At 49.0% G+C, this 26056-nt stretch overlaps 1 protein-coding gene across 4 annotated transcripts; it reads left to right on the top strand.

Moving 5' to 3' along the window:
- Positions 1 to 6171: 6171 nt before the first annotated feature.
- On the top strand, positions 6172 to 21937 carry SNRNP70 (small nuclear ribonucleoprotein U1 subunit 70). Of its 4 annotated transcripts, none has more exons than XM_038528298.1 (10): positions 6172 to 6375; positions 7066 to 7222; positions 8595 to 8657; positions 8768 to 8822; positions 13533 to 13597; positions 13763 to 13825; positions 14720 to 14801; positions 18048 to 18149; positions 20940 to 21027; positions 21136 to 21937. In XM_038528298.1, the coding sequence occupies exons 2-10, from the start codon at positions 7076 to 7078 to the stop codon at positions 21761 to 21763; spliced, it is 1293 nt and encodes a 430-aa protein (XP_038384226.1). In that variant the 5' UTR covers positions 6172 to 6375; positions 7066 to 7075; the 3' UTR covers positions 21764 to 21937. The 4 variants fall into 4 exon arrangements, with proteins under 4 accessions (XP_038384226.1, XP_038384224.1, XP_038384225.1 ...); XM_038528296.1 differs by having other exon boundaries at positions 21109 to 21937; XM_038528297.1 differs by lacking the exon at positions 6172 to 6375 and adding an exon at positions 6532 to 6794 and having other exon boundaries at positions 21109 to 21937.
- Positions 21938 to 26056: the final 4119 nt, after the last annotated feature.

Below are 26056 nucleotides of genomic sequence, written 5' to 3'. Positions count from 1 at the left end.
CCTATGAGCCACCCAGGCAACCCAGTATGTGTTGTTTTAAACCACTAAATTTGAGTGCCTGGGTGGCTCAGCAGTTAAGCATCTGCCTTCGGCTTGGGTCATGATCCAGGGGTCCTGGGATCAAGTCCTGCATTGGGCTCCCTGCAGGGAGCCTGCTTCTCCCTCTGCCCATGTCTTTGCCTCTCTCTTTCGGTCTCTCATGAATAGATTAATAAAATCTTTTAGGGGATCCCTGGGTGGCTCAGTGGTTCAGCACCTGCCTTCGGCCCGGGGCGTGATCCTGGAGTCCTGGGATCAAGTCCCACATTGGGCTCCCTGCATGGAGCCTGCTTCTCCCTCTGCCTATGTCTCTGCCTCTCTGTGTGTGTCTCTCATGAATAAAATCTTATTTATTTTTAAAAAATTTTTTATTTATTTATTCATGAGAGACAGAGAGACAGAGAGGCAGAGACACAGGCAGAGGGAGAAACAGGCCCCATTCAGGGAGCCCCACGTGGGACTGGATCCTAGGTCTCCAGGATCACGCCCTGAGCTGAAGGTGGCGCTAAACCACTGACCCACCCAGGCTGCCCAATAAAATCTAAATAAATAGGGAACCCTGGGTGGCGCAGCGGTTTAGCGCCTGCCTTTGGCCCGGGGTGCGATCCTGGAGTCCTGGGATCAAGTCCCACATCGGGCTCCCTGCATGGAGCCTGCTTCTCCCTCTGCCTGTGTCTCTGCCTCTCTCTCTCTCTGTGTGACTATCATAAATAAATAAAAATTTTTAAAAAAAATTAAAAAAAAATAAATAAAATCTTTTTTAAAAAACCCACTAAATTTGTAGTGATTTGTTATGGCAGCAATAGGAAACAGTTTCTCCCATTCCTCTGTTTTATTCCCTTGATTCCCATGTTATAATAACATCTTCGTTACTTTATTTTCTAAGATTTTATTTATTTATTCATGAGAGACACACACAGAGAGACAGAGACAACACAGGCAGAGGAAGAAGCAGGCTCTGTGCAGGGAGCCTGATGTGGGACTCGATACCAGGACCTCAGGATCACAACCTGAGCCAAAGGCAGGTGCTCAACCACTGAGCCACCCAGTTGCTCCATCATCTTTTTTACTTTAAATTTTGAAATATTTTTAGACTTACAGAAGAATCACAAAGATAGCACAGGAGTTCATAAATATCCCTCACCTACCTTCTAATGGTATCTTAATGTCACCATAATATGTTAATGACCTCAACATTTTTGAAGAATATTGGTCATTTATGTTGTAGGCTATTCCTCCATTTGCTTATCTGGTGATTTATCTTGACTAGATAGAGATTATAGAGGGTTTCTTCTGGGAGGGGGGGAGGCTGCCACAGGGATGAAATTCCCTCATCATATCATATTCGAGGCGCGTGACCTGTCTTACTGCAGGTAAAGTTAACTTGGATCACTTGGTTAGGGTAGTATCTGCTGGGTTTCTCCACTATAAGGTTTTTATTTTCCTTCTGTAGTTAATGAACATTTGGGGGAGCCATCTTTTTTGTTCCACCCAGTTTATTGAGATTGAGTTGACATACAATAAAATTTACCTTTTATTGTGTACACTTCTGAGTTCCACCCAACATATACACAGTCATGTAACTGCCAGTACAAATCAAAACATAGGACAGTTCTAGCAATCCTGGAAAGTTGCCTCCCACCCTTTGTAGTCAACCACTTCCCCTACTTCCAGCTCCTGGAAACCACTGCTGTGTTTTCTCCCCCTACCCCATCCTTGTAGTTTTGCTTCGTCTAGAAGGTCATATAAATGAAGTCATACAGTCTGTGGCTTTGGGAATCAAGCTTCTGTCGCTTAGCATAATGCATCGAAGATTCATTCCTTGTTTGTTTTAGATTTTATTTCTTTAAGAGAGTGAGCACAAGCAAGGGGAGTGGCAGAGGGAGAAGGAGAAGCAGACTTCCTGCTGAGCAGCCTGATGTGCAGCTCAACGACCCCAGGATCATGACCTGAGCCTAAGGTAGACGCTTAAGCGACTGAGCCACCCAGGCACCTCGAAAATTCATTCCTGTTGTGTTGATCAGTCAGTACTATTCCAAGGCATGCACAGATGCTCATTTGTTGGATATTCATTTGAGTTCCATTTCATTTTTGGCGATTATAAATAAAGCTGTAGTAAAAATCCATGTACATGGTTGCATGTGAACATGTTTTCAGGTCTCTTGAATAATTTAGTCAAGAATGGGCTTGCTGGGTTGTATGAAGTGGATGCTTAAAATTTTTTTTCCATCAGGAGACAATTGTGTCATAGACTTTTTTTTTATTAAAGATTTTACTGATTTATTCATGAAAGACACACAGAGAGGGAGAGAGGCAGAGACATAGGCAGAAGGAGAAGGAGGCTCCATGCAGGGAGCCCGATGTGGGACTTGATCCCGGGTCTCCAGGATCACACCCTGGGCCAAAGGCAGGGGCCAAACCGCTGAGCCACCCAGGGATCCCCGTCATAAGACTTTCTATCTTAGTATCTTATTTATTATTTTTGTAGGCTCCATGTCCAATGTAAGGCTTGAACTCATGACCCTGAGATTAAGAGTTGCATGCTCTACCCACTGAGCCAGCCAGACACCCCCACTTTTCTAATTTTTAAAAGATTTTATTTATTCATGAGAGACACAGAGAGGCAGAGACATGGGCAGAGGGAGAAGCAGGCTTCTCGCAGGGAGCCGGACATGGGGCTCTATCCCAGGACCCTGGGATCATGCCCCGAGCCAAAGGCAGATACTCAATCACTGAGACACCCAGGTATTGCTCAAAAATATTTATTGAAATGAAGCCACTGTTCTTTATGGTGCTATAGTTTCAACCAAATAACAAATAAGCAACTGTTTTTACAGAAGAATATTTTATTTATTTATTTATTTATTTATTTATTTATTTATTTATTTATTTTCAGAAGAATATTTTAAAAGAAAACTTGCTGGGCGCCTGGGTGGCTCAGTAGGTTAAGCATCTGCCTTCAGCTGAAGTCATGATCCCAGGGTCCTGGGATCGAGCTCCTCATAGAGATCCCTGCTCCGTGGGCAGTCTGCTTCTCCCTCTCCTTCCCGCTCGCACTCTCTTTTACATAAATAAATAAAATCTTAAAATAAGAAAACTATCTTTCTACACTTAAACAAATAGAGCAGAGCTTGAATCTGCAAGTCTGAGCTAGAAAGTTGGAGCTACGCCACATTGGAATAGACGTTTTCAAGACAAACATATAGATAAGATAGTAAAGAAAGATGTTGATGAAATTTCTTCTTTTATAACAACATTTTCTTATTCCAGTTATTGGCAAAGAGTTCTGGCATCAGTTAATGGCAGTACCATAGCAGCGCAGCGAGTATCTGCATTGTGCTGAGAGATAGATTGGGACTTAATCCTTGGATTTAATACCAAATAAATGTTAACATCTTCTTTAAACTTAGCATTTTGAACTAACTTCAGACTTTCAGAAAAGTTGCAAATATAGTGCAGAGTTTCCTTATATTGTTCATCCAGCTTCTGCCAAAGTCTTCTTCTGTAACCATGGTACAATTATTTGCTAGGAAATTAATGTCGATATAATACTATTAATCAATAATTCCACAGATTTTCTTTGAATTTCACCACTTTTCCGCGAATGTCCTTTTTTCTGGTTCGTCATGTAATTCAGGATTTCATTTTTTTTTAAATTTTTTAAATTTATTTATGATAGTCACACAGAGAGAGAGAGAGAGAGGCAGAGACACAGGCAGAGGGAGAAGCAGGCTCCATGCACCGGGAGCCCGACGTGGGATTCGATCCCGGGTCTCCAGGATCACGCCCTGGGCCAAAGGCAGGCGCGAAACCGCTGCACCACCCAGGGATCCCCCAGGATTTCATTTTGCATTTATTTGTCCCCTTAATCTCTTTTAGTTTTTATTTTTGTTTTCTTTTGTTTTTTAAGTAAGCTCAAATCCAGAATGTGGGACATTCTAATGGAACCTGGTCCAGACTTGGAAAAACCAACATCATAACCAGAAAAAAAAAGTGTCTATTTAATACTAAAGGGGCCAATGCAAACAAATGCAATGTGTGAACCCCAATTGGCTCCTGGTTTGGGTTAAAACAAAATTTTCGTGGGTCAACTGGGAAAATCTGAATATCGGCTGGATAAACTTTCCTAGGGAATAAAATAACTTTGTGAGTATGTAGGAGAAGGTCCTTACTCTCATGCTGAAGCATTTAGAGGCGAAGGGCCATAGCAATTACTTTCTTTTTTTTTTTTTTTAAATTTCTATTTATTTATGATAGTCACACAGAGAGAGAAAGAGAGAGAGAGAGAGGCAGAGACACAGGCAGAGGGAGAAGCAGGCTCCATGCCGGGAGCCCGACGTGGGATTCGATCCCGGGTCTCCAGGATCACGCCCTGGGCCAAAGGCAGGCGCCAAACCGCTGCGCCACCCAGGGATCCCAGCAATTACTTTCTAATGGTACAGGAAAAATGGAAAAATACATTATTAAAGCTGTTTTCCCTTCATCTGTTTAAACTTTTTGTTTCAAAATAATTTTAGAATTACAGAAAAGATTCAAAAAAATACTGCAGAGTTCCACCCACATACAGAAAATGAACACGTCAAAATACTTTTAAAGTATGGGGATCCCTGGGTGGCACAGCGGTTTGGCGCCTGCCTTTGGCCCAGGGCCCGATCCGGGAGACCCTGGATCGATTCCCACGTTGGGCTCCCGGTGCATGGAGCCTGCTTCTCCCTCTGCCTGTGTCTCTGCCTCTCTCTCTCTCTCTGTGTGTATGACTATCATAAATAAAAATTAAAAAAAAATTAAAGTATGTGCTTTCAAAAAAAGTATGTGCTTTCATATTACATGTTTCTTGAACCATGAAATTTAAATTTTGCAATAACTGCCGTGATTATTATTAAACAGGCCATTGAATCTATCCAAAAAACTTACAACACTTAACTCCTTACAGGTCTACAGGGCCCTAAGGAACACGTCTGCCAGCTCTCAGATCTCATGGCCAGCAACGTGGGATTCCTGCCACCCGTCCTAAACCAGGGCCTTTGCACTTGCTGTTAACTTCGCCCACATCTCCCTTCCACAGAGATCAGCTTTCGGTGGGATCCGATTTCAACTCTTCTTTATTCTCTAAATAACCCCACTTTCACTGCCCAAGCCCTTTATTATGTCCTGTTTTTCTCAAGTAGGCTCCACCCCCACCTGGGGCTTAAACTCGAGTTATGTGCTCAGTCAACCAGGTGCCCCTGCCCTATTCTCAACTTTGCTGGCCATTGTCCAAAATTTATTGTTAAAAATATTTTATTGATTTATTCATGAGAGACACACAGAGAGAGGCAGAGACACAGGCAGAGGGAGAAGCAGTCTCCTTGCTGGGAGCCCGATGTGGGACTAGATCCCTGAGCCGAAGGCAGACGCTCAACCGCTGAGCCGCCCAAGAGTCCCCAAAATTAATTATTAATTAATTAATTAATTAATTAATAGAGAGAGGCAGAGACACAGGAATAAGGAGAAGCAGGCTCCATGCCGGGAGCCTGACACGGGACTCGATTCCGGGACTCCAGGATCGCGCCCTGGGCCAAAGGCAGGAGCCAAACCGCCGAGCCACCCAGGGATCCCCCAAAATATATTCTTTTAAAATGCCTTTATCATCTCCTCCCATACAATGTAAGCTGCAAGAAGAAAAAGACTTTGCCTTCCTCAGGTACTAGATCTTCAGAGCTCAAACAGCGTCTAGCACACATTAGCCGCTGGATGAACAGTCACTGATTTAACAGGTTAGACGTCAACGTAATGACACCACTCACGTAGGGACTCTTTGCCAGGCGGCGGAGGGGTATTTTATCGTACACGACATCACACGCATGCGTACAAGACCCGGGAAGTGTGTTGGGGCGGAGCATCGAGGAGTCTCGCGCTTAGAGGCAGTTGGACTCAGAAGCGCAAGGTGGAAAGGGTTACTGCTTGGTGCGGTACCCGCGTGCGCACTGCGGCCTGCAGCGGCTGCAGTAAAGGAGTTTAAGGTGCCCGGGGGCGGGGAAATGACCTGGCGCGTGCGCAGTGCCCGCGTCGGCGCCAGGTCCCTGTGTATGGGTTGGGCTTAATCGCGCGGCGCGTGCGCAGCGCGGCTGGCGGAGGGATTTGGGGCTGGTCCCACCCCTTGCCCCTGTCGCGAGCCGAGGCCGCGCGGGCTCGTGAGCAGCGGTCTGGTCCGCGCGCTGGGCGGGCGACGGAGGTAGACGGACGCAGACGCCGCCAGAGTCGAAGTCAGAGCAGGAGCCTCTGCTGCTGAGGGGCCGCCGCAGCCGCCGCGAGCCCCCGGACCGTCGCCAGGCCGAGGAGGGCGCCGCGCGGCGGGTAAGTGTGACTGACTGGCCTTACCGGGTGCGGAGCCGCTACCCATAATCCCCTGCGGCGGGCCCCAGTTTTTTCCCCGCGGCCGGGCCCCCTTCCCGCGCCACCGCACCTCTCTGCACCCTTACCCAGAGTCCTCTGGGAATCTAGGCCCTCTTCCCGCAGCTCTCCCGCGGTCCCTTTCCCACAGGCCTTCGCGGCGTGTTGCCTTTTTCTCCTCGCCTCGGCTCTGGCCTGGACCCTTACCCACAATTCTTTTCGCCGGTGGGGGGCCTGGATCTATTACCCACAAGCCCCTGGCTCGAGGGGCTTGTTGCTTTTGAGCCTCTTCCCTTGATTGGAGACTTCCTGCTACTCCCGCCCCCGTAACCTGTTTTTCAGGGGTGCGAGACCCCCAGCCGCCATTGCTTTGGACCTCTCTCGTAAGAATCAAGTTCCCCGCAGGCTCCCAAGGAACCTCTGAGCACCCGCCCCCCCCCCCCGCCCCCGGTCTTCTTGCTCGGGACTTTGAGACTTAACTAATCAGGAACTTTTTCCGTCTTTGTTTTCATTATAATCCAACCAGGCTCTTACAGAATCTATTTGCATGCTGAGATCTTGCTCCTCTTTCTCTTTCTTGGGAGTCAAGGGATTATAGAGGCCTCATCTCTACCCAGTCACCCTAACATAAGGCTGCCCTGCTTCTGCTCTCAGACTTGGCAAGATGACCCAGTTCCTGCCGCCCAACCTTCTGGCCCTCTTTGCTCCCCGTGATCCTATCCCATACCTGCCACCCTTGGAGAAACTGCCACATGAAAAACACCACAATCAACCTTACTGTGGCATTGCACCCTACATCCGAGAATTTGAGGTGAGTTCACTGAGCAGACTTGTGGTTTGGGTTCTGGGGGCCGGGGAGCTGGATTTGGGAGTCCAATTTCTAGACTTTTTCTAGCTGTGCAATTTAGTTAGGGGACTTTTTTGATCCTCTGTTTTAAATGGGGTTGGTAATGCATTCTTCCTAGGGTTTTTGTGGAAACTGAGTAACTAGCTGTTGAGGATTCAGGCTCTGGAGTCAGGCAGTCCTTGGCACAAACCATTTATCAGCTGTGTGACTTTGGGCAAGTGTTGTATGCTCTTGGTGGATTTCTTCATCTTTGCAAGGGATTAATAGTATTTTCCTCATAACATTGGCAGGGAATTAACTGCGAAACTCGGCACAGGGCTTGGCACCAAGTAGTCCGCAATTGTCAATGTTACCATGTTTACCGGTTTTGTTATTAATGGGATGGTGTTTGTATGGGCTTGAAGATTTCAGCTCTGCAATTGCAGGGTAAACACAAATATGTGACTATGGCTTCTGAGCCTCAGTCTTTTCATCTGTAAAATGGGGAAAACGGCATCAGAGGTGCATCAGAGTGATCGCTTCCGCAACACATATACTAAAGAAAGAGGTGTATCAGAGCACACCTGAGAAATGCTGGCACACAGCCAGAAGTCAGAAGGGAAAGTTCTGGTGTCAAATAAGAAAGGGCAGCTGAAGGTGGAGGAAGCTGCAGAGCAGAAGTTAGTGGAGAGATAACAGAAGATTGATGGATTCTTTAGTAGGATTTGCCACCCTTGGTGAACCGGTCCTTAGGAAATGTTATTAGCTAATTAAACTAATTTAATGGCTACAGGCCCGTGGCACCCTTGATGATGCAGGTCATGGGGTAGTTACAGTTTAATGAGCGGTTGGTGAGCCCTTCGAGAACTGTCCTGGTCCTCAGAAGGTGTCCAGTTACTGCTTTTGAACTGTTCTGTCAGCTCCTTTGGCTTCAGCCCTGGTCCCAATCTCCACCTGTGATAAAGGATTAATCTTTTGCAGAGTGATGATGTTGATAAATACAAAGTTATTTTGACTCTTAGTATCCTTAAAAATTCTAGAATAAAGAATTAGATTTTTATTAAGTTTAGTAGGTATAAAACTATTCTATTTGGTTGCTATAGAAGTTTCTGAGTTCTTATTTCTGTACCTCTCTTGTCACAGACCAGCAACAGTTTGAGGACAGCATTGGTCCATGGATCGTGCTTTTGATCTTTGCTATTCTCCCAGGTCCATTGGTCTGGGAGGTGTCCCATGTTTGCTTGTGTGTGGTGGGTGGGGAGGGGGAGGTGAGTGGCTGAGGTGCTTAATGTTTTCTGGATGGGTGTCCCTTGCAACTCCCTGTCCCTCCCCACCTGTCACCTCTTCTTTTTCCTAGGACCCTCGAGATGCCCCTCCCCCGACTCGAGCAGAAACCCGGGAGGAACGCATGGAGAGGAAGGTATATAATTTGCACCTCTTGGCCCCACATCTTTTTTGCCACTTTCTAGCATGTTTCCTGACATCAGGGCACTTCCATCTGCATTCAGTTGTCCACTTTTCTTCTGACAGAGACGAGAAAAGATTGAACGGCGACAGCAGGAAGTGGAGACAGAGCTAAAAATGTGTAAGTTTCTCTTCCTCTCCCATCTCTTCCTCAGACCCTTTTGCTTTTCTTTCCCACTGATCCACCCCAGGTCTCTAATTTGGGAAGGTGGGATGGTTCACTTTTTTGAGTTTACAAAGTTGGCCAAACACCATGTTTGGTTGAGGCATTTAAGGAGTACAGCATGGGGTCTGGGTTGGTAAGAGGGAGCCTTAGGACCTAGGACCTGTGTCCTACAGGAGAGAACACTCAGAGGGGCCATTACAACCCAGTTTAGTGTCATGGGCTGAAGCAGTGAAGCAGTTACGGCTCCATTTTCACTCCTTGACCTTTGTGCTAGGGATTTTCCATCCCTTGCAGGTACAGGAAGGATTGAAACACGGGACCAAACACTTTATAGCCATTAGCCATATTTCACAAGAGGGTCACATCAATCTCAGGTAGTCCTTTTTTTGTTAGAGCAAGGCCTTTATAATCAGAAGACTTGGGCTTTCCTTCTACACCTGTGAGACTGGTGAATCCTGTCTCTTTGAACCTTATTCCCTGGAGTGGCATGTTTCCTCAGGGCAATTATGCAGATGCTTCACATCATCTTCATCTTCTTTTTCTTTTTTAAATATTTAATCTGAGAGAGCTTACACTTGAATAGGAGGAGGGGCAGAGGGAGAGGATTGCAAGCAGTCTCCCGGCCCACACGATGCAAGGCCCCCAGATGCCTAACATCTAAAGACTTGAATACCTAGCTGACAGCCGTCTGAGTACTGACTCACTACAATTGCTTTCCTGCCTGTTCTTGGAGGCATCTCAGACTCAGTGTCCAAACCACATTCAGAATTTTCTCCTCCTACTACCTTGATTTCCTTGGATGTTTTCTTCAGTGGAACATGGCCATGCACTCTTGCAAGTCATGATTTTTATTGTTGGCCACCCAGTTTATTTTTAACACTTTTCCCCCCCTCTTTTCCCCAGCCTGTTGTCATGACCTATCCCTGTTACTCTCTGAATGTTCCAAATCTGACCCTTCTCTCCATGTTCACCACCACCCAAGTCCCCTCCTGCCTGCATACACAGTAATAGACCGACTGGTTTATCTACATCTATGTCTCTGTCAAGTTCTTTGGATCTTTTTTTTTTAAGTACAACTCTACCTTTTTCTGCTAACAGTTTGCTTTTGCTCTAAGCATAAAGTCCAAAGTCTCTTTTCTGCCCACGCTTCCAGACATGTTGCACACCATGCTCCCCTCCCACTCTAGCCATAGCTGCTGCCTCTTATGCTTCGTTCTTGTTGGATGGTCTCCTGTCATTGGGCTTTTGCCCAGGCTGTTCCCCCATCTGTGACGATACCTTGGTTTATGTGCAGCAGCCCTTCATATCCCCGTTCAGCTGTCACTTTCCAAGGAAGCCTTTCATGACTTCTTGCTCAGGTTAAGTCACCTTGTTTGCTGAAAACCCTGAGTCGTCCTGCAGGTTGGTCACTTCAGTCCGCTTCAGGGATTTGAAGGTAATATCTCTCCACTGTAGGGTCACGGTTGCTCCAAGAGAGCAGGATTCAGATAGGATCTTCTTAACGATTATGGTCCCTTCCCCTGTAGGACCTGGCACACAGAATTGTTGGCAGCAGTTAGTCTGGGAAGTCTTTTCACTCCATTACTAGGGCACAGGCCTTATGGTCTGACCGATGTGTGTTTTTAACCCCAGTTCTGCCACTGCAGTCAGATGGCCTTGGGTAAATCACTTGTCCCCTTGGAAGTTATTTTCCACTCTTTAAGAATTCGGGTCTTGATATATTAAACAACACCACAAAGGTGCAGTCAACCAAATTCAGAGTGTGGGAAGTTGCATGAAACAAACCTGTAACTCAAGTTTTACAAGTTTTCTTTAAACAACAAATGATAAGGGGAAAAGGGCACAGGAAGTGGACTGTATGGATTAAAGAATCAAAAGCTCTATCAACTACGTGATACGTGTGGAGCTTGTTTGGGTCCAGATTTAAATGAGCTGACTCTAAAAATCCAGTTTTGAAACAATTGGTATTTGAACACCAGGTCCCAGGTAAAGGAACTGATGTTAACATGTTTAGGTGCAGTAGTAGTAAAGTGATTCTGGTTCCTTAAAAAGTCTCTGTGGGGAAAAAAAAAAAAGTGTCTGTGAGATGGAAATGGCATATCTGGGGTCTGATTTAATTATTTTGGCAGGATGGGGGTATAGATGAAATGAAGGTGGCCAAGTGTTGATAATTGAAGCTGGATACTAGGGACTTCTATTGTTCTCTACTTCCTTGAGTGTGTGGACTTTGGTGTAATTGGAAAGAAAAGTATGGATCAGGTACGTTAAGGATTTTATGCTCCTGAGAGCCTCTCTCCCCAACTTCGGAAGTCCCTGAGTGGATGTGCCTAGTTGCAGTTAACGGCAACTTTTTGAGGGGACCTTGTCCCTTGCAAAGCAGTTGGTGTGCTTCACATCACTGATTTCTTCTAGCTTCCAAGTCTGGCAGGGATCATTACTCCTAATTATAAGATGAGGAAAATCGAGGCTTGTTGAGGCCTAGTATGCTTACCAAGAGAGTTCTGAGGTGCTTTCCCCACCATCCCAAGTGTCTCACGAGGTTCCCTCTCCTTTGAGGCCTAGTATGCTTACCGAGAGAGTTCTGAGGTGCTTTCCCCACCATCCCAAGTGTCTCACGAGGTTCCCTCTCCTCTGCCCCCGCCCAGTATAGTTCTTTGAGTCCTCACTCTGGGTTGCTATCTCGATGATCCTTTTTTTTTTTTTTTTTTCGATGATCCTTTTAGCCAAAGATTTGAGAGTTGAGTTGCCTGCACAGTGGAGTGCCATGAGGGTGTGTACTTAATGGCACCAACCGGTGAGCTGCTGGCCACCTGTAGTTTTCTGCCACCGTCATTGTGCTGATGTGTTCTTTTCAGATACAGGGTACCCTTGACTCAGTTGCAGTAGCTTTTGCCTTTAGTCACACCTGTGGGCCCCTTGGGTGAGCAGGAACTGGATTCTCAACGCCTTGTGCCTGGTGCTGCTGGGTGCCCCCATGCTGCCCACCAGGAAGCTCAGGGCCCTGCTGTTTGGCTTTCGTCCTTTTCCCAGGTGGCAAACCCGTAGAACTCCTGTTGCCTGCTGTTGGCAGATGTGTTTCTTGTTGCTCCTGTGAGACTTTGAGGTCTTGGGTCAAACGTCCTTATACCAGTGAGGCCTTTCCTGACCTTCCCTTTACAGCTCTTCTGCCTGGGACTGTCATCATCTGAGAGAACTAGACGGTCCCCTTACCTTGTTCATGGTCAGCCTCCCTGCATTTGTGTCTGTTCTCTGAGAGGGCAGGGATCTTTTTTTGTCTGGCTCATTCTTGAATCCCTGACACCTTATGACAGTTCCAGGTGCTTGCTAGTACTTAACAGGTACCTGTTGGGTGAATAGATGAGAGCCGCCCGGTGCAGGCTGAAATACTGGGGCACAGAAAATCACAGCACAGGGGGATGAAGTAGGGTGAACAACCGGAGGGGCAGGCTCAAAGACAGCGTCATCATCAAAGGCTACCATCAGTTTCCAGGTAGTTATTCTTTTAGATGTGGGCTCCATTCTCTGCTTTTTAGTAAATTCTCTAAAATCACCTTGCACTTCATTTAGGTTTGCGGTGTCGCCCTCTCACAGAAAACAGACCTGTAGTTTTATTTCTCTGGCTTCTGATAATATCTAGAATGTCTTTTTACGGAGCTAGTTAGGGCCTAAGTATTCATCATGGAGCCCCTGGCCCATGAGGCCAGGCTGGGCTATAGAGCGGGGCTTGGCCTCTTTGCTGATCTGATGCTTTTTCTTCTTCCATGCATCAGGGGCTAGTTTTGTTTCCATTTGCAAAATGATGGACTCTCCACATCTAGCACAGTGCCTGGCCTAATCACGTGGGCAATACATTATTAATGTTTCTTTTCTCATATTCTCCACAATATGGCAGGTCATTCTAAGGTGACACTGTGTCATGGAAGAAACGCCTCCACTGGGCGGTGGTCAGGGTGCCACTGGGGCCCTGGGAGGAGTCAAGGGCCATTGTATGTGACTGGGTCACCGTAGTCTGTGAAAAGGACTTCTTCCCAGGCCTGAGCCATAAGAATCACTTCTGGAATTGGTTTTGTAATAGATCTCTGCTTCTGTCTGTGGAGACAGTTATTCCTCAGTGGCCTTGCAGGAGTAAGAATATGATCAGCATCTTGTGCCCTTGGTTTCTTCCTGAGGCACAGAGGCCATAGTACAAAGGGAAGAAGGCAAGGCTGGAGGCTGGGGCACTCTGGCTTCCCTCCCGGCCCTCCCTCAGTCTTTATCTAAGGTTTCTCTGAGCTGTAGTTGCACTCTATGCCAACGGGTGGCAGTGTGGCCCTGCAGGTGAGGGAGGAAACTGGGCACCTGGAGTGATCAGGCTGCCTCTGCAGAGACGCCCAGTCTTCCCCTAGAAGGGACTGGAGCTGTAGCATGTGTAGGTCTGAAATTGCGTTCAGGCCAGCCCTATCCAGTGAGCTTGAGGTTGCCTAGCCCCTTTCCCCATCAGCCTAAATTGGCTACTCACATAAAGGCCACTGTGCTCTAGGGAAACTGGAGAGAGGAGCATGCCCGAGGCCTCTAGGTCACAACGGTTTTCTTCTAGCAAATGGGCCTCCACCCATTTTCTGTGTCTGTCTTGCCAAATGAGACTGTTGACACCTTGTACTTAGCCATTCTGTTCTTCCTGCACAGGGGACCCTCACAATGATCCCAATGCTCAGGGTGATGCCTTCAAGACTCTCTTTGTGGCTAGAGTGGTGAGTCCCCAGCTCCCCACCCCTGGAGCCCCAGAGGAGCCTAGAACCCGGGGCTGGTGAGAGTTTGGGTTTGGGACAATGGACAGTAGGCTAAGTTCTGGAACGTTCTGAGGGCTTTGGGACAGCTTGTTTCTCCCACTTAACTTTGTATCTGTCTCCTGGTAGAACTATGACACAACAGAATCCAAGCTCCGGAGAGAGTTCGAGGTATACGGACCCATTAAAAGAGTGAGTGGACTGGGGTCTGGGCTGCTTGAATTGGAACAGGGTGCAGGGAGGGAGAAGGCTGGCTCTTGGCCCTGAGGATGCATCCCATCATGTTGGGGCTTCAGAAGCCGTGGCCTGCATTTACAAATTGACTACATTTCTTTTTTTTTTTTTTTTTTAATTTATTTATGATAGTCACACAGAGAGAGAGAGAGAGAGAGAGGCAGAGACACAGGCAGAGGGAGAAGCAGGCTCCATGCACCGGGAGCCCGATGTGGGATTCGATCCCGGGTCTCCAGGATCGCGCCCTGGGCCAAAGGCAGGCGCTAAACCGCTGCGCCACCCAGGGATCCCCAAATTGACTACATTTCTATGCAGCAGACCTTGGGGTAGCAGGAGTAAAATTAGGAAGTAACAGCTGCTTTTTTGTTGATTTAGGGTATGGGTCAGCAGACTACAAACTATTTGTAAATAAAGGTTTATTGGTAACCAGTCAAGCCCATTTGTTCACTATCGTCTGTGACTGCTGTTGGTGTAAGGCAGTCCGGTAATTGGACAGATTGTAAGGCCCTCTGAGCTGAAAATATCTGTTGTCTGGCCCTTTAGAGACAAAGTATAAATGTGTGTGCTGATTCTCATTTTAGAGCAAGGCTTTATGTTTAACTGACATGTCTTGAATTCTTGAAGTCACTGGAGTGCTCTGGGCAGTAGTGATGGCTGGAGATCATTGTGCACAAACACTGCTGAGCCCAGTATGATGAGAGCATTAGTCACTCTGGGCTCTTGAGGACAGGGAGAGGGGTCTGAGACATCTGTCGCTGGCAGGAGCTAGCCCAGGGCCTGGCACGCAGGCTCTGCGATTGAATGGGTGGGATTTCCTTGCCTGAGAACTAATCTTTGCCCGCCTCCCCCCAGATACACATGGTCTACAGTAAGCGGTCAGGAAAGCCCCGCGGCTATGCCTTCATCGAGTATGAACATGAGCGAGACATGCATTGTGAGTACCTCAGGCCTGAGCCCTGCCCTCTGACCCTCTCTCTCTATGCTGCCCAGCCCCTTCCCGTCGTCTGTCCCCACCCCCCACCCTGCCAAACCTGACATTAGCGATGTCTCTTCTCCTCCTCCCTCTGTTTCTGATATATCTTTTTTTTTTTTATATACGTGTTTTTTAAAAAACAAAAACCAAAATCCCCCACAACGTGTGTGTGTGTGTGAACCTGGGGAGGTAAGTGTCACACGTTGAACCTCAGGGGCAAGGAGGGAACTGGGTGGGGGCTGGGGCCAGCTGGAGGTTGGGGGAAGGGGTCGGATGTTCGGGGAGCCTCTCCCCATTCCCCCCACCAGAATTGGGGGCGGCCAGGTTGGAATGAGGACTGGCCTTTGAACCTGCCCTCTCTTCCCCCCCAGCAGAGCTGGGGCTGGGCCACCCGACCCTCTGCCTCCCCACCCCTGGCCCCCCACCCTGTTCCTCAGCGGGCAGTGGGTTGGTAGGCGTGTTCAGCGCCTGCCCCCCCATCTCCAAAGCCCCCTTTGAGGCTGCGGCGGCGTCCACATGGGCAGGGATGGGTGGGTGGGGGCGGGCAGGGCTGCGGCGTGTCCAGGGGCCGCCGTATTAATTGACTGTTCTTATTGTCACTGCAGCCACCACGCAGCTGGCTTGCAGCTGATGCTTACGCTCCCCTTACAACACCTCAGTGTATGGTTGGTATAAGGGTTTGTATCATGGGTAAGATCACTCAGCACCGCACACCAGCCCAGCTTAGCCAGGCAGCTCAGGAGCAGTGAGGCGTCCCTCTTCCCATCCCCAGTCGCCCCCTCAGCCTTCCCGCACCCACAGCCCTTTCCTGGTTTGGGTGCCCCTTGTCCCTTCTGCCACCCCTTCCCCCCAATCCACATATGCTCTCTGATAATCTTGCTGATCCCAGGAAGGAAAGGATGAACCCTGATGGGAAAGGCTGCTGGCCTCTCCAACTGGGCTCCACCCCACCCCTGACTTACCTGGCTTCACGATGTCAGCGGCAAGGTTACAGGAATACTGAAACGGGATGCACGAGGGTGAGGGCTACGTGTGGAACCCTTCAACCCTTTGCTGCCTGCCCCCATTCTTCTGTGGGGCTGTCACTGTAGTGGCCCTGGAGAATCTTTTTGGTTGCTAGACTCGGGTTGCTGTGCCCATTTTCTGTCTGCCTTATCATGGTTGAGGCCTACCAAGAGGGCTGTGGTGCCCAGCGGCTCTGCAGAGTGCATGGAATTGGGGATTGGGGTGAGGGAGGGATTGAGTGACAGGCTGCAAGTAGCTGATGGTGTTGTAGATTTTACTTAGGACCCTTCCACTGTCTAGAGACCTAAGAGAGGGAGAGAAAGAGAAGCCTAGAAGTACACATGTCACATGATTTCTTTGTTGGTACTCCTGGGTTGGGCCTCTTCTGGGGTTTGGGACATTGAACCAGAGCAGGGTTCCTTTGCTTGACTGTGCTCCCGGTCCTTAAATCCCTTTCCCGTAATACCCTCCTCTGGGTTTGGGGGGGCCAAGTGGCCCCTCCTCCAGATCACGGGCAGCACTCCATCTCCTGGACCCCCCACCCCCAGGCTGTCCCTTATGTGCCAGCCTTTGAGTGGCAGGTGGTGGGAGGGAGTGTGGAATCCAAAGTGGAGAAGTCCTTCCATGTGCTGCGAGGAGGGTGGGGCGTGTGCCTAGTTCAGTGTGGACTTTACTGGGAAAGGTGAGGGCCAACAGTTTTGCTAAGGCCTCCCCAGCCTTCTTTTTAAATACAACAAGCTAGTTCCAGGGCATTACCAGCTCCTAGACTTGATGTTAATCCTTGTCTCCCCCTCTTTCAAGGCCTCCATGAGGTTTCTTTGGGGTCCACCACTGCCTCTGCCTGTCTCTAGGTGGTGCAGGAGATGTGGTTCCTCTCCCTCTCTGTGGCTCCCTAGAACCCCCCCATTTCCCTTCCCTGTAGCTTTAGCTGACCCTATGGTGGTGGGTGTGGGGTCTGTGCGCGTGCTCAGGTAAGCTTGGGGGCTCCAGGTAAGCGGTCCCGTGTCCCCCCCCGGGAAGCCCGCCTCCTCGCCAGGCCCCCAGGAGTTGCCGAGCCCCCCCCATCCCGCTCGGTTTGGACACCCGCAAGGCCGGCATCGGTAAATGGCACCTTTTTCTCTTCCTCTGGTTGTTATTTGGGGGGGAGAGGGCTGGGGCGGGGCAGGGTATTGTGGTTGGTTGAGGACAACCCCCTAGGCCAGGGCTGGGGGTGGGAAACGGACTTTTTTTGCCCTCCTGATGCCCCATGGGAGACAGGCCTGGGATTGGGCCTGCCCATCGCTGTGCCCTGCCCAAGAGCAGGAATATGCCTCTTCCTGAATCTCTCCCTCTACTCCTCACCCTTCCCAAGAGGCTCCGGCTGGGGTTGGCCTCCCAGCCCAGCTTGTGTTGAGCTGGGGGTGTGGAGGGAGAGATGGAATGGGGGCTGGGATTGGGTGGCAGTCAGTCGGCTCAGGTAAGGCAGGAATTGTCAGTAGCACCGCACGCCTCCCATACCTTCCTCCACTTTCCCTCTGCCCTAGCTGCTGTAGGGGGGCCCCTCCAGGCCCCCTGGGAGCACCATAACCCACCCTTCTGCTCCCTGTCATCTCCTAAAGATTTCTCCCACCCTTTTCTGGTTCATTTTCTGTTCTGATGTCTGTTCTCCCCACGCTCACCTCCGCCCCCCCCCCCCAAAAAAAAAAAAAAGCAAAAAGGAAAACCGGTGTGAACTGGGGTGCAGAGCGGCCCAGCTGGGCCTCCTCCCCCAGCATGATGTTTTAGGGTGCATGCCTGGGGTTGTGGAGGAGCCCTCCCCCACAGCAGAGTCCAGCCTTAAGTTAACCTCCAGTTTCTTTGCAGCATCTTTGGCCGCCTGGGCAGGAGGGGGCTGCTCCGTCGAATGGGAGTAGGGAAGGGCCTGGGAGCCCAGGAGAGGGTGGTTGGGTCGTCTTGCTCCCCACAACCGTCATTGGGGGATAATACACAGGTGCCGAGATGGAGCAGGCCCCTCCTGGTTTGGGAGAGGGTTGGTCTGGCTGTCAGTTTTGACTGGCTGGCTGGTGTGCGTGTGTGTGTGTGTATGCGCGCGTGCACGCACGTGTGTGTGCACAGTGTGTTGATGGGGACGTGAGGGTGGGGATGCTGCAGAGCTGGGCACTGTCCTGACTAGAGGACCCTCTGGGGACTCCTCCCCCTTCCCCCTCCCCGCATCTGTTGCAGCCGCTTACAAGCACGCAGACGGCAAGAAGATTGATGGCCGGAGAGTCCTTGTGGACGTGGAGAGGGGCCGAACTGTGAAGGGCTGGCGGCCCCGGCGGCTAGGTGAGCACTTCCTGCCCTGGCTGAGCCTTGGTGGGCCTGTACTCTCTTATGCATCCTCTGCTGCTTGCTGTCTTCCCTTCTCCTTTTTGCTTTCCTGGCCGCTCATCACGTCCTCCCTTGCTTCCTCCAGCTCCTCTTCTCTTGTCACCATCATTATCGTTCCTGGTGGCTGACTTCTCATTCTGGTTTACTGATTAGGAGTGGGAGCACTGTCTGGAGAGGCGAGTGTGGGATCAAATGTCAGCTTGTGTACTTACTAGTTGGTGGATTTCCCTGCTTCATTTTCCTTATTGTAGAAATTGGGGCTAACCTCAAGAGTTCACGGAGCTCAGCATACCAGATGCCTAGATGCCTAGCTTGGCATGTGGCATGTGACGGGGCTTGTAAATATCACTCTCTCATCTACTTATTCTTGATTCTTGCTCATTTGTTTATTCTTTGATTACCAGCTATGTACCACATTTTTAGTCAGGAGCAAGACAGATGGCCTGTGTCTCTCTCTGATTGTTACTGTGTTAAAATCAGTTTGGTTGTAAGTATTGGAAATACATTTGAGGTTTTTAAAACATAAAGGGAGCCTTATTGATAGAGAATCCTGGAGGTCCTTTGGAGGCCAGAGATGTGTGATGCCAGTGGGCCTCGAGGACCTGGTAGCTAGATTTTAAGCTTGTCAGGAGCCACCTTTGCCATTGCAGCAGCTTGCTTCCACCTTGTCTGCTGTCTGTGCAGACTGGTCTCTTCTGTGTTTCCCTGCACTGGCCCCATGAGTGCTACACCTAGTCTTGGTGAGTCTATACTTCCGGGGGGTTGGATCTGAGTGGCTCTTCATTGGGCCTGGACCTGGGGCTGCTGTCCTGCCATCTAAACATGCATGTTAAGGACCTACTCCTGCAGGGGTGAGTGACAGTTCTCTAAGAAAGATGGTCACCCTGGACTTGCCTGTGCAGCGTAGACCACACACTCACCTGCCGAGTCTTGGAACAGTAATAGGTTCTTATCGCCTTCATTTCTTGAGGGTGGAGTGAGTTTTTCATAGTCTGCTATTTTCTGTTGTAGAATCCTGGAATCGCAGAATCTTGTAGTTCATTTGGCATTCAGACTTTGGCATAGCAGTACTTACTACATCCTGACCCAGTATATATCTGTGGAAAAGTATCCAAAACAGAAGTTTTATGAATAGTAATTATCTTTCCTACGGGCAGTGTATACTAGTATTTTACTTTTTTTTTTTTTTTTTTTTAATGTGTTGGTTCCAACCCATCAAATTGAAGATGGGTTCCATAGTTGGATCATGACCTGAAAATTGAAGACAGTGGTCTGTTTGCCATACGTGTAATGTTCCAGATGCCTGATCAGTTGCCTGTCCTGGTTAGAATGTCTGCTCTCCAAGCAGCCTTTCTCCTTTTTCACCAGCACTGCGAAAAGTCATTTCCTTATATGGAACTCGGGCCTGCCTCACTGAAGCTTTCTTCTGGTTAGTGTGGTGCAGAAGGGTGCACGAGAGGGCCAAGTTCTGGAGTCAGCCGGCAGTCCTGTTCCATTTCTGCACCTTCGTTGCCAAGTCCCTGTGGATAAGCGACTGTCTTTGTTTTCTCATCTGAAGAAGGAGTCTTTTGTTTCCTCTTAGAGTTGTTCAGTCAGTTATTTGATGACAGTACATAGACTTTTATATTCTGGGTGCTATACCACATGCTGGTTACAACGAGCAGAGCCAGATGTAGTCCGACTTTGACAGTGCGTCACAGGCTGCCGGGAGAGGCAGGCATTGCTCAACTCACACAGATGTAGGAAATGTGAAGCTCCCCCTTAAAGGTTCAGGAAGGAAATGTATGTGGGCTGTGAGTATATAGTGGAGAACAGCTTAATCTGGTAGGTCAGGGAAGGCTTCCTGAAGAAGTGATGTATGGGCTGACACATAAAGGATGAACAAGTTCACTCCACAGGAAGGTAAGATTCTAGAGAAAAAGATGAATGATCCCCCAAACTAGGACGGAAAAGAGCTTGAGAATAGCCCAGAATGTAAAGAACCAGGGGCTCCTGGTTTGAAAGGTGAGCATTGGGAAACCATTGGAGGTTTTGAGGCAGATCACATTTTCAGTTAGAAAGTTTATTGGGGGGATCTCTGGGCGGCTCAGCAGTTGGGCGCCTGCCTTTGGCCCAGGGCGTGATCCTGCAGTCCCGGGATCAAGTCCCACATCAGGCTCCCTGCATGGAGCCTGCTTCTCCCTCTGCCTGTGTCTCTGCCTCTCTGTCTCTCTCTTTCTCTCTGTGTCTCTCATGAATAAATTAATAAAATCTTAAAAAAAGAAAGTTTATTGGCTTGGCGTGCCTTGGTGGCACAGTCAGGAGTCAGCCTTCGGCTCAGGTCATGATCTCTGTGTCCTGGAGTTGAGCTCCCTGCTCAGTGGGGAGTCTTCTTGTCCCCATCTTTAGCCCCTCCACACACTCCCACCCCTCATGCTGGCTCTGTCTCAAAGTCTTAAAGAAAAAAAAAGGTCAGTGGCTTTGGTTGGTGGGAGAAGACACCTGAGGGGAAAGGGTTTGGCCGCTCGGTGGTACCTAGCAGTTAGGGATCTGCGCTTTGGAGTGCAAGTTCAAGTGTGAACTTGCAGGTGTTTCCCATTGGGCACTTGGTGACGGTCTTCATGTGTCTTTGAAGCAAGGTTGTCCTGTTAAAAGTGCACCTCGCAGAGGTGGTTGCAGTCCTTTCCTTTGCTGTTTGGTGCCCCTCCTTTCCCTTCCCTAAGCCAGCTACCCAGACTGACCCTCTCTCGCCTGCCCCCACCCCAGGAGGTGGCCTAGGCGGGACCAGAAGAGGCGGGGCTGACGTGAACATCCGGCATTCAGGCCGGGACGATACTTCCCGCTACGATGAGAGGTAAGATTAGGCAGCTGGTTTCCTGGGCTCGGGGTGGTCACATGGGGAACCCTGCCGCAAACCTCTGCCCACCTCATCCAGGCCCGGCCCCTCCCCGCTTCCCCACAGGGACCGGGACCGGGACCGTGAGCGGGAGCGCAGGGAACGAAGCCGCGAGCGAGACAAGGAGCGAGAACGGCGACGCTCCCGCTCTCGGGACCGGCGGCGGCGCTCACGGAGTCGCGACAAGGAGGAGCGGAGGCGCTCCAGGGAGCGGAGTAAGGACAAGGACCGGGAGCGGAAGCGGCGAAGTAGCCGGAGCCGAGAACGGGCACGACGGGAGCGCGAGCGCAAGGAGGAGCTACGTGGTGGCGGCGGCGGTGGCGGTGACATGGCGGAGCCCTCTGAGGCCGGTGATGCGCCCCCTGACGATGGGCCTCCTGGGGAGCTGGGTCCTGATGGCCCTGATGGTCCAGAGGAGAAGGGTCGGGATCGTGACCGGGAACGACGTCGGAGCCACCGGAGCGAGCGAGAGCGGCGTCGGGACCGCGATCGAGACCGGGATCGCGAGCACAAGCGGGGGGAGCGGGGTGGTGAACGGGGCAGGGATGAGGCCCGAGGTGGGGGTGGTGGTGGCCAGGACAACGGGCTGGAGGGTCTGGGCAACGAAAGCCGAGACATGTACATGGAGTCTGAGGGAGGTGATGGGTATCTTGCTCCGGAGAACGGGTATTTGATGGAGGCTGCACCAGAGTGAAGAGGGCCTCCCCCACTGTTTTATTTGGACGTGTTCCTACCCACCCATTTACTGTCATCCTCTCCCCCAATCTTCTTGGCCACCACCTAAGTTTGCCAGCCAAGGGTAGGAGTCTCCCTTATTTGTTCTGGCCCCTTGGATTTAAAAATAAAATTAATTTCCTGTTGATAATGAGCACCTTGGTTTCTTTTTCACTGCTCTTTGCCTTCCCCAGAAGGTCATCACCTGACTGTTGATAGTTCTACTTTGGTTGTGTCCTGGGCCTGCTGAGAACTTGGGCTTTGTGACCTAAGTCTGGGGCTACCTGGACTATACCAGACCTTAAAATGGAATAAGGAGGTGCTCTAAGGGTTCCTTCTGTTAGGGTTCTTTATCCTTTTGTGATTTTTTTTAAACATCTTCCATACATTCCCTGGGGCGCCATCCCTACTCAGGTCTCGGTGGCTGGATAGGGCTCTAGACACTCGATTGGTGGAAGCTGCAAGTTTGTTTGAAAGGGAAACTGAGTTGTAGAGTGGGGAAAGGGCTGAGGAGATGAAGTAGGAGCACAGGCTGCAGAACATCTGCAGGAAGGGCAAAGGGCCTGCGATTCATGATAGGAAGTTGACCATGAGTATCTTCATACTTGGCTAGTGACAGTGGAGGATTAACAAGAAATAGGAGAGGTTCTGTCAGCAGTGGAGATGGCAGCCATTTACCGACGATAAGGTGATGGTGACAACCCTTAAGTGTGGTGGCTGCTTGAGAAGGAAGCCAGTCAGCTTTGCAGAACCCCAGGGGGGCTCGAGACCACAACTGCAAGTACAATAAACGTAGCTGACTCCACAATCTGCCCGGAACAGTTGCCCTGCATTTCAGCACTCAGGATGCCTAGGAGTTGGGCGTTTTGAGCCTAGGCTATTTTAGGACCTATTTTTGTCTTGAGAAGTTTCTAAGTCTAAAGGCAAATTTCGCCTGATAACCCAAAGACAGCCTGTCTATTAAATCTGGCCCAAGGATGATGCTTTTTAACTGCCTCAGTCTTCATAAGCATACAAAGATGACAGCCAATTGAGAAAATTTGGCAGCAGGAGACCACAAGCTAGATGGAAACCTGGTCCTGGAAGGAAGAACTTTGGGAGTAAAAAAGAAGTTGATGCCTCTAGTATATCCTCATAGATACCAGGATACTGCACCTGAACTTCCGAAATTGTGAAGAAGTGTTTTGGACTAGTGTGGCACAGGCTATTTACATAAAGACTGGACAAAATCTGTAAAAGCAGCTTGTTGAAAGCACTGGGTAGTTTGTCTTGAGGGTGTCTGATGCCTAAGAAAAGGAGAGCACACAGGTGAAATTCATATATACTGCCCCTTTTTCCTTGAGGGCATTTGCTGGTTTAGCTTTGGCGGGATGGACTCAAAAGTGGCAGTCCACTGGGCTGAATTCACACAGGTTGGACTGCATAGCTTGGACTTGAGGGCAGAATTTCCAGATGGGCACCAAGCCCCCAGATGTATGTGCAATTTTCCTTCAAGGCATTTGCCAGCTGCTACCTTGTCCGTGCAAGGCCCTCCAAAGGACTCATCAGAAAGCAGTAGCCAGAGGCTACTGAGGTGGCAGCAGCCTTGCAGTTCTGGGGGAAGCAGGTTGGGGTTCACACCCTGTAGGGGTAGTGGCCATGCTGGAGATCCCCAGAGTTCCACCATATTGGAGGAAGGCCACAAGTGAAACAGACTGAGCTCCTGGGATGGCTCAGCATCTATTCAAAAATCCTTAGGCATTCTAGAAAGAAAACTTGAATTGATGAAAGCCAAGTGAAAACTAGCCAAGAGAGCTGGACATTCTGATATGGGGAGTTATTAGTGAAATAACTATACATTCACAAACGAGGAAAGGATGGAGAGCTTTATCAGGTCTGCAATCTTTAAAAGTAAAAATCAAATGGAAACTTTAGAACTGAAAACAAGAAAAAGAATGTAGGTGCTGAGTGAAGTAAGTCAGTCGGAGAAGGACAAACATTATATGTTCTCATTCATTTGGGGAATATAAATAATAGTGAAAGGGAATATAAGGGAAGGGAGAAGAAATGTGTGGGAAATATCAGAAAGGGAGACAGAACGTAAAGGCTGCTAACTCTGGGAAACAAACTAGGGGTGGTAGAAGGGGAGGAGGGCGGGGGGTGGGAGTGAATGGGTGACGGGCACTGGGGGTTATTCTGTATGTTAGTAAATTGAACACCAATAAAAAATAAATTAAAAAAAAAAGAATGTAGGTGCATTTTGCTGTTAATCACATACTACATAACCCAAAACGTCCCTGTTATAACACATAAGAGGTGCTGGGGTGGGGTTGGAGGGGGAGACAAAACTTTTTTTTTTTTTTTAAGATTTTATTTATTTATTCATGAGAGAGAGAGAGGGAGAGAGGCAGAGACATAGGCAGAGGGAGAAGCAGGCTCCATGCAGAAAGCCCAATGTGGGACTGGATCCTGGATCCCAGGATCACGCCCTGAGCCAAAGGCAGATGCTCAACCACTGAGCCATCCAGGTGTCCCAAGAGACAAAACATTCTTGAAAGTAAGAAATCTCACAATCCTTTAAGGAAGTTAACAGGATATATGTCACCAAAACAAGGGATTTATTATCTATTTATTGATGATTTTATTTATTCATGAGAAACATAGGGAGAGGGAGAAGCAGGCTCCCTGGGGGGAGCCCAGTGCCGGACTTGATCCCAGGACTCTGGATCATGACCTGAGCCAAAGGCAGATGCTCAACCACTGAGCCACCCAGGTGCCCCCAAAACGGATTTAAAGGAGAGGAAACTGGATCTAATTCAGAGCAGTGGAGGAAAGTCCCAGGATGGCAGTTTCTGGAGAGGACTTGGTCCAGGCTGGAGTCAGAGGGCAAGTTTCCAAGGAGTTTCAGGATAAAAAAGGTTTAGTCACTGAACTGATGGCATTCATCATTTCCCAATATACATAAATCTTCATGCTGTATGCACACCTTAGACTTCTACAGTGATGCGTGTCAATTATTTCTCAGTACACCTGGCTAAAAAAGACGTATAATGTGTTGTGACGGAAAGTTTGAAAAATTGATAATATCGTGAAAGAAAAGCAGATTGACATCACAGGAGAAAACAGAAGGTGCTCAGGAAAGGCAATGTAATCACAGAACACTGCTTGGGCTCTTTTAGTAAGCAGTAAGTACTTAGACTTAATGGGAGCACTTTATTGATTGCCCTAAAAACTGGTAGCATAAAACTACCATGGGAAGACAGTGGAAAGGTGGTAAGAGCAGAAAATCAATATGTAATGCATTACTAACATCTAAAATTGATAAATTGAGAAATAGGTTCCTTAGATACACAAACAACTAGCAGGACTAAACATCTGTAAGTTGTTGCCTCTTGCAGTGGGGAGAATTAGGACAGGGGCTGGTGCTTCTCAGTATTAGCCCTCTGTGTTACCTGATTTTTTCACTTTAAACTCATTTTTGTTGTTAAAATGAGAGAAAAAAATGCTATGAAGGAGAAGGATAGACAAACTGGCTCCAGTCCTCTCAGCAAAATTCCTTTTCAGAATTCCATATCCCCAGCCAGCTGATTGTGCAGATGGATGGGCAGCAGACTTCTCTATAGTTTTGTGTACATTTCCTGCATTTCTTTGGTATCTGATACCACTGGCTACTTTTTTTTTTTTTTTAACCGCACTCTCTTAACAGGTCTCCCAACCTGGCCATTCTTTGTCTTCTTCCCAACTTTGAAATGTGAGTTTTGGGGACCCAGTTCTGGGTCCTTTTGGTAGTAGGTTATCTTGCCTCCAACTAATGAACACGGCTACTCACCAAGCAGGTCCAGGTATTTCCAAATCTGTCCACCTATCCTCCTGACCGCCTATCCTGGCCCAAGCCATCGCAGGATTGCTGGGAGAGTCTCATGACTGGTCCCCATGCTTCCATTGTTGCTGCCCTCCAATCCAGTCCCCACACCGGGGTTACATGGATCTTAAAATACGTATTTGAGTATCACATTTTACTTTTAGGAGTTAACATGAAGGCCAAAATCATGTATATGCCAACATACAAGGCCGTGCATAAACTATCCTGCCTACCTTTTCACCATCATGAACTATTCTGGTTTTTACTCCGTGGGCTCTTTCTGCCTGGAATATGATCCACGCCCCACCTCCCGATAATCTTCCCTCCAAGGACTCTGTGCCAGCGTCCCTCCTAGAACACCACCTCCTCACTCCCAATATCTTAACCAGCAGTAGTTGGTTGTCTACTTCCCCTGCCCCAAAGACTTAAGTT

The sequence above is a fragment of the Canis lupus genome, chromosome 1, assembly GCF_011100685.1.
Source record: "Canis lupus familiaris isolate Mischka breed German Shepherd chromosome 1, alternate assembly UU_Cfam_GSD_1.0, whole genome shotgun sequence".
Classification (NCBI taxonomy): Eukaryota; Metazoa; Chordata; class Mammalia; order Carnivora; family Canidae; genus Canis; species Canis lupus.
Note: the sequence above shows the minus strand (reverse complement) of the source record. Positions and strands in the feature narration are given on the sequence as shown.

Coding starts and splice junctions, on each gene's coding strand:
- SNRNP70 (XM_038528296.1), top strand. CDS start 7,076: ATGACCCAGTTCCTGCCGCCCAACCTTCTGGCCCTCTTTGCTCCCCGT. Junction 8,658..8,767: donor AGGAACGCATGGAGAGGAAG/GTATATAATTTG, acceptor TTCTTCTGACAG/AGACGAGAAAAGATTGAACG. Junction 8,823..13,532: donor GGAGACAGAGCTAAAAATGT/GTAAGTTTCTCT, acceptor CTTCCTGCACAG/GGGACCCTCACAATGATCCC.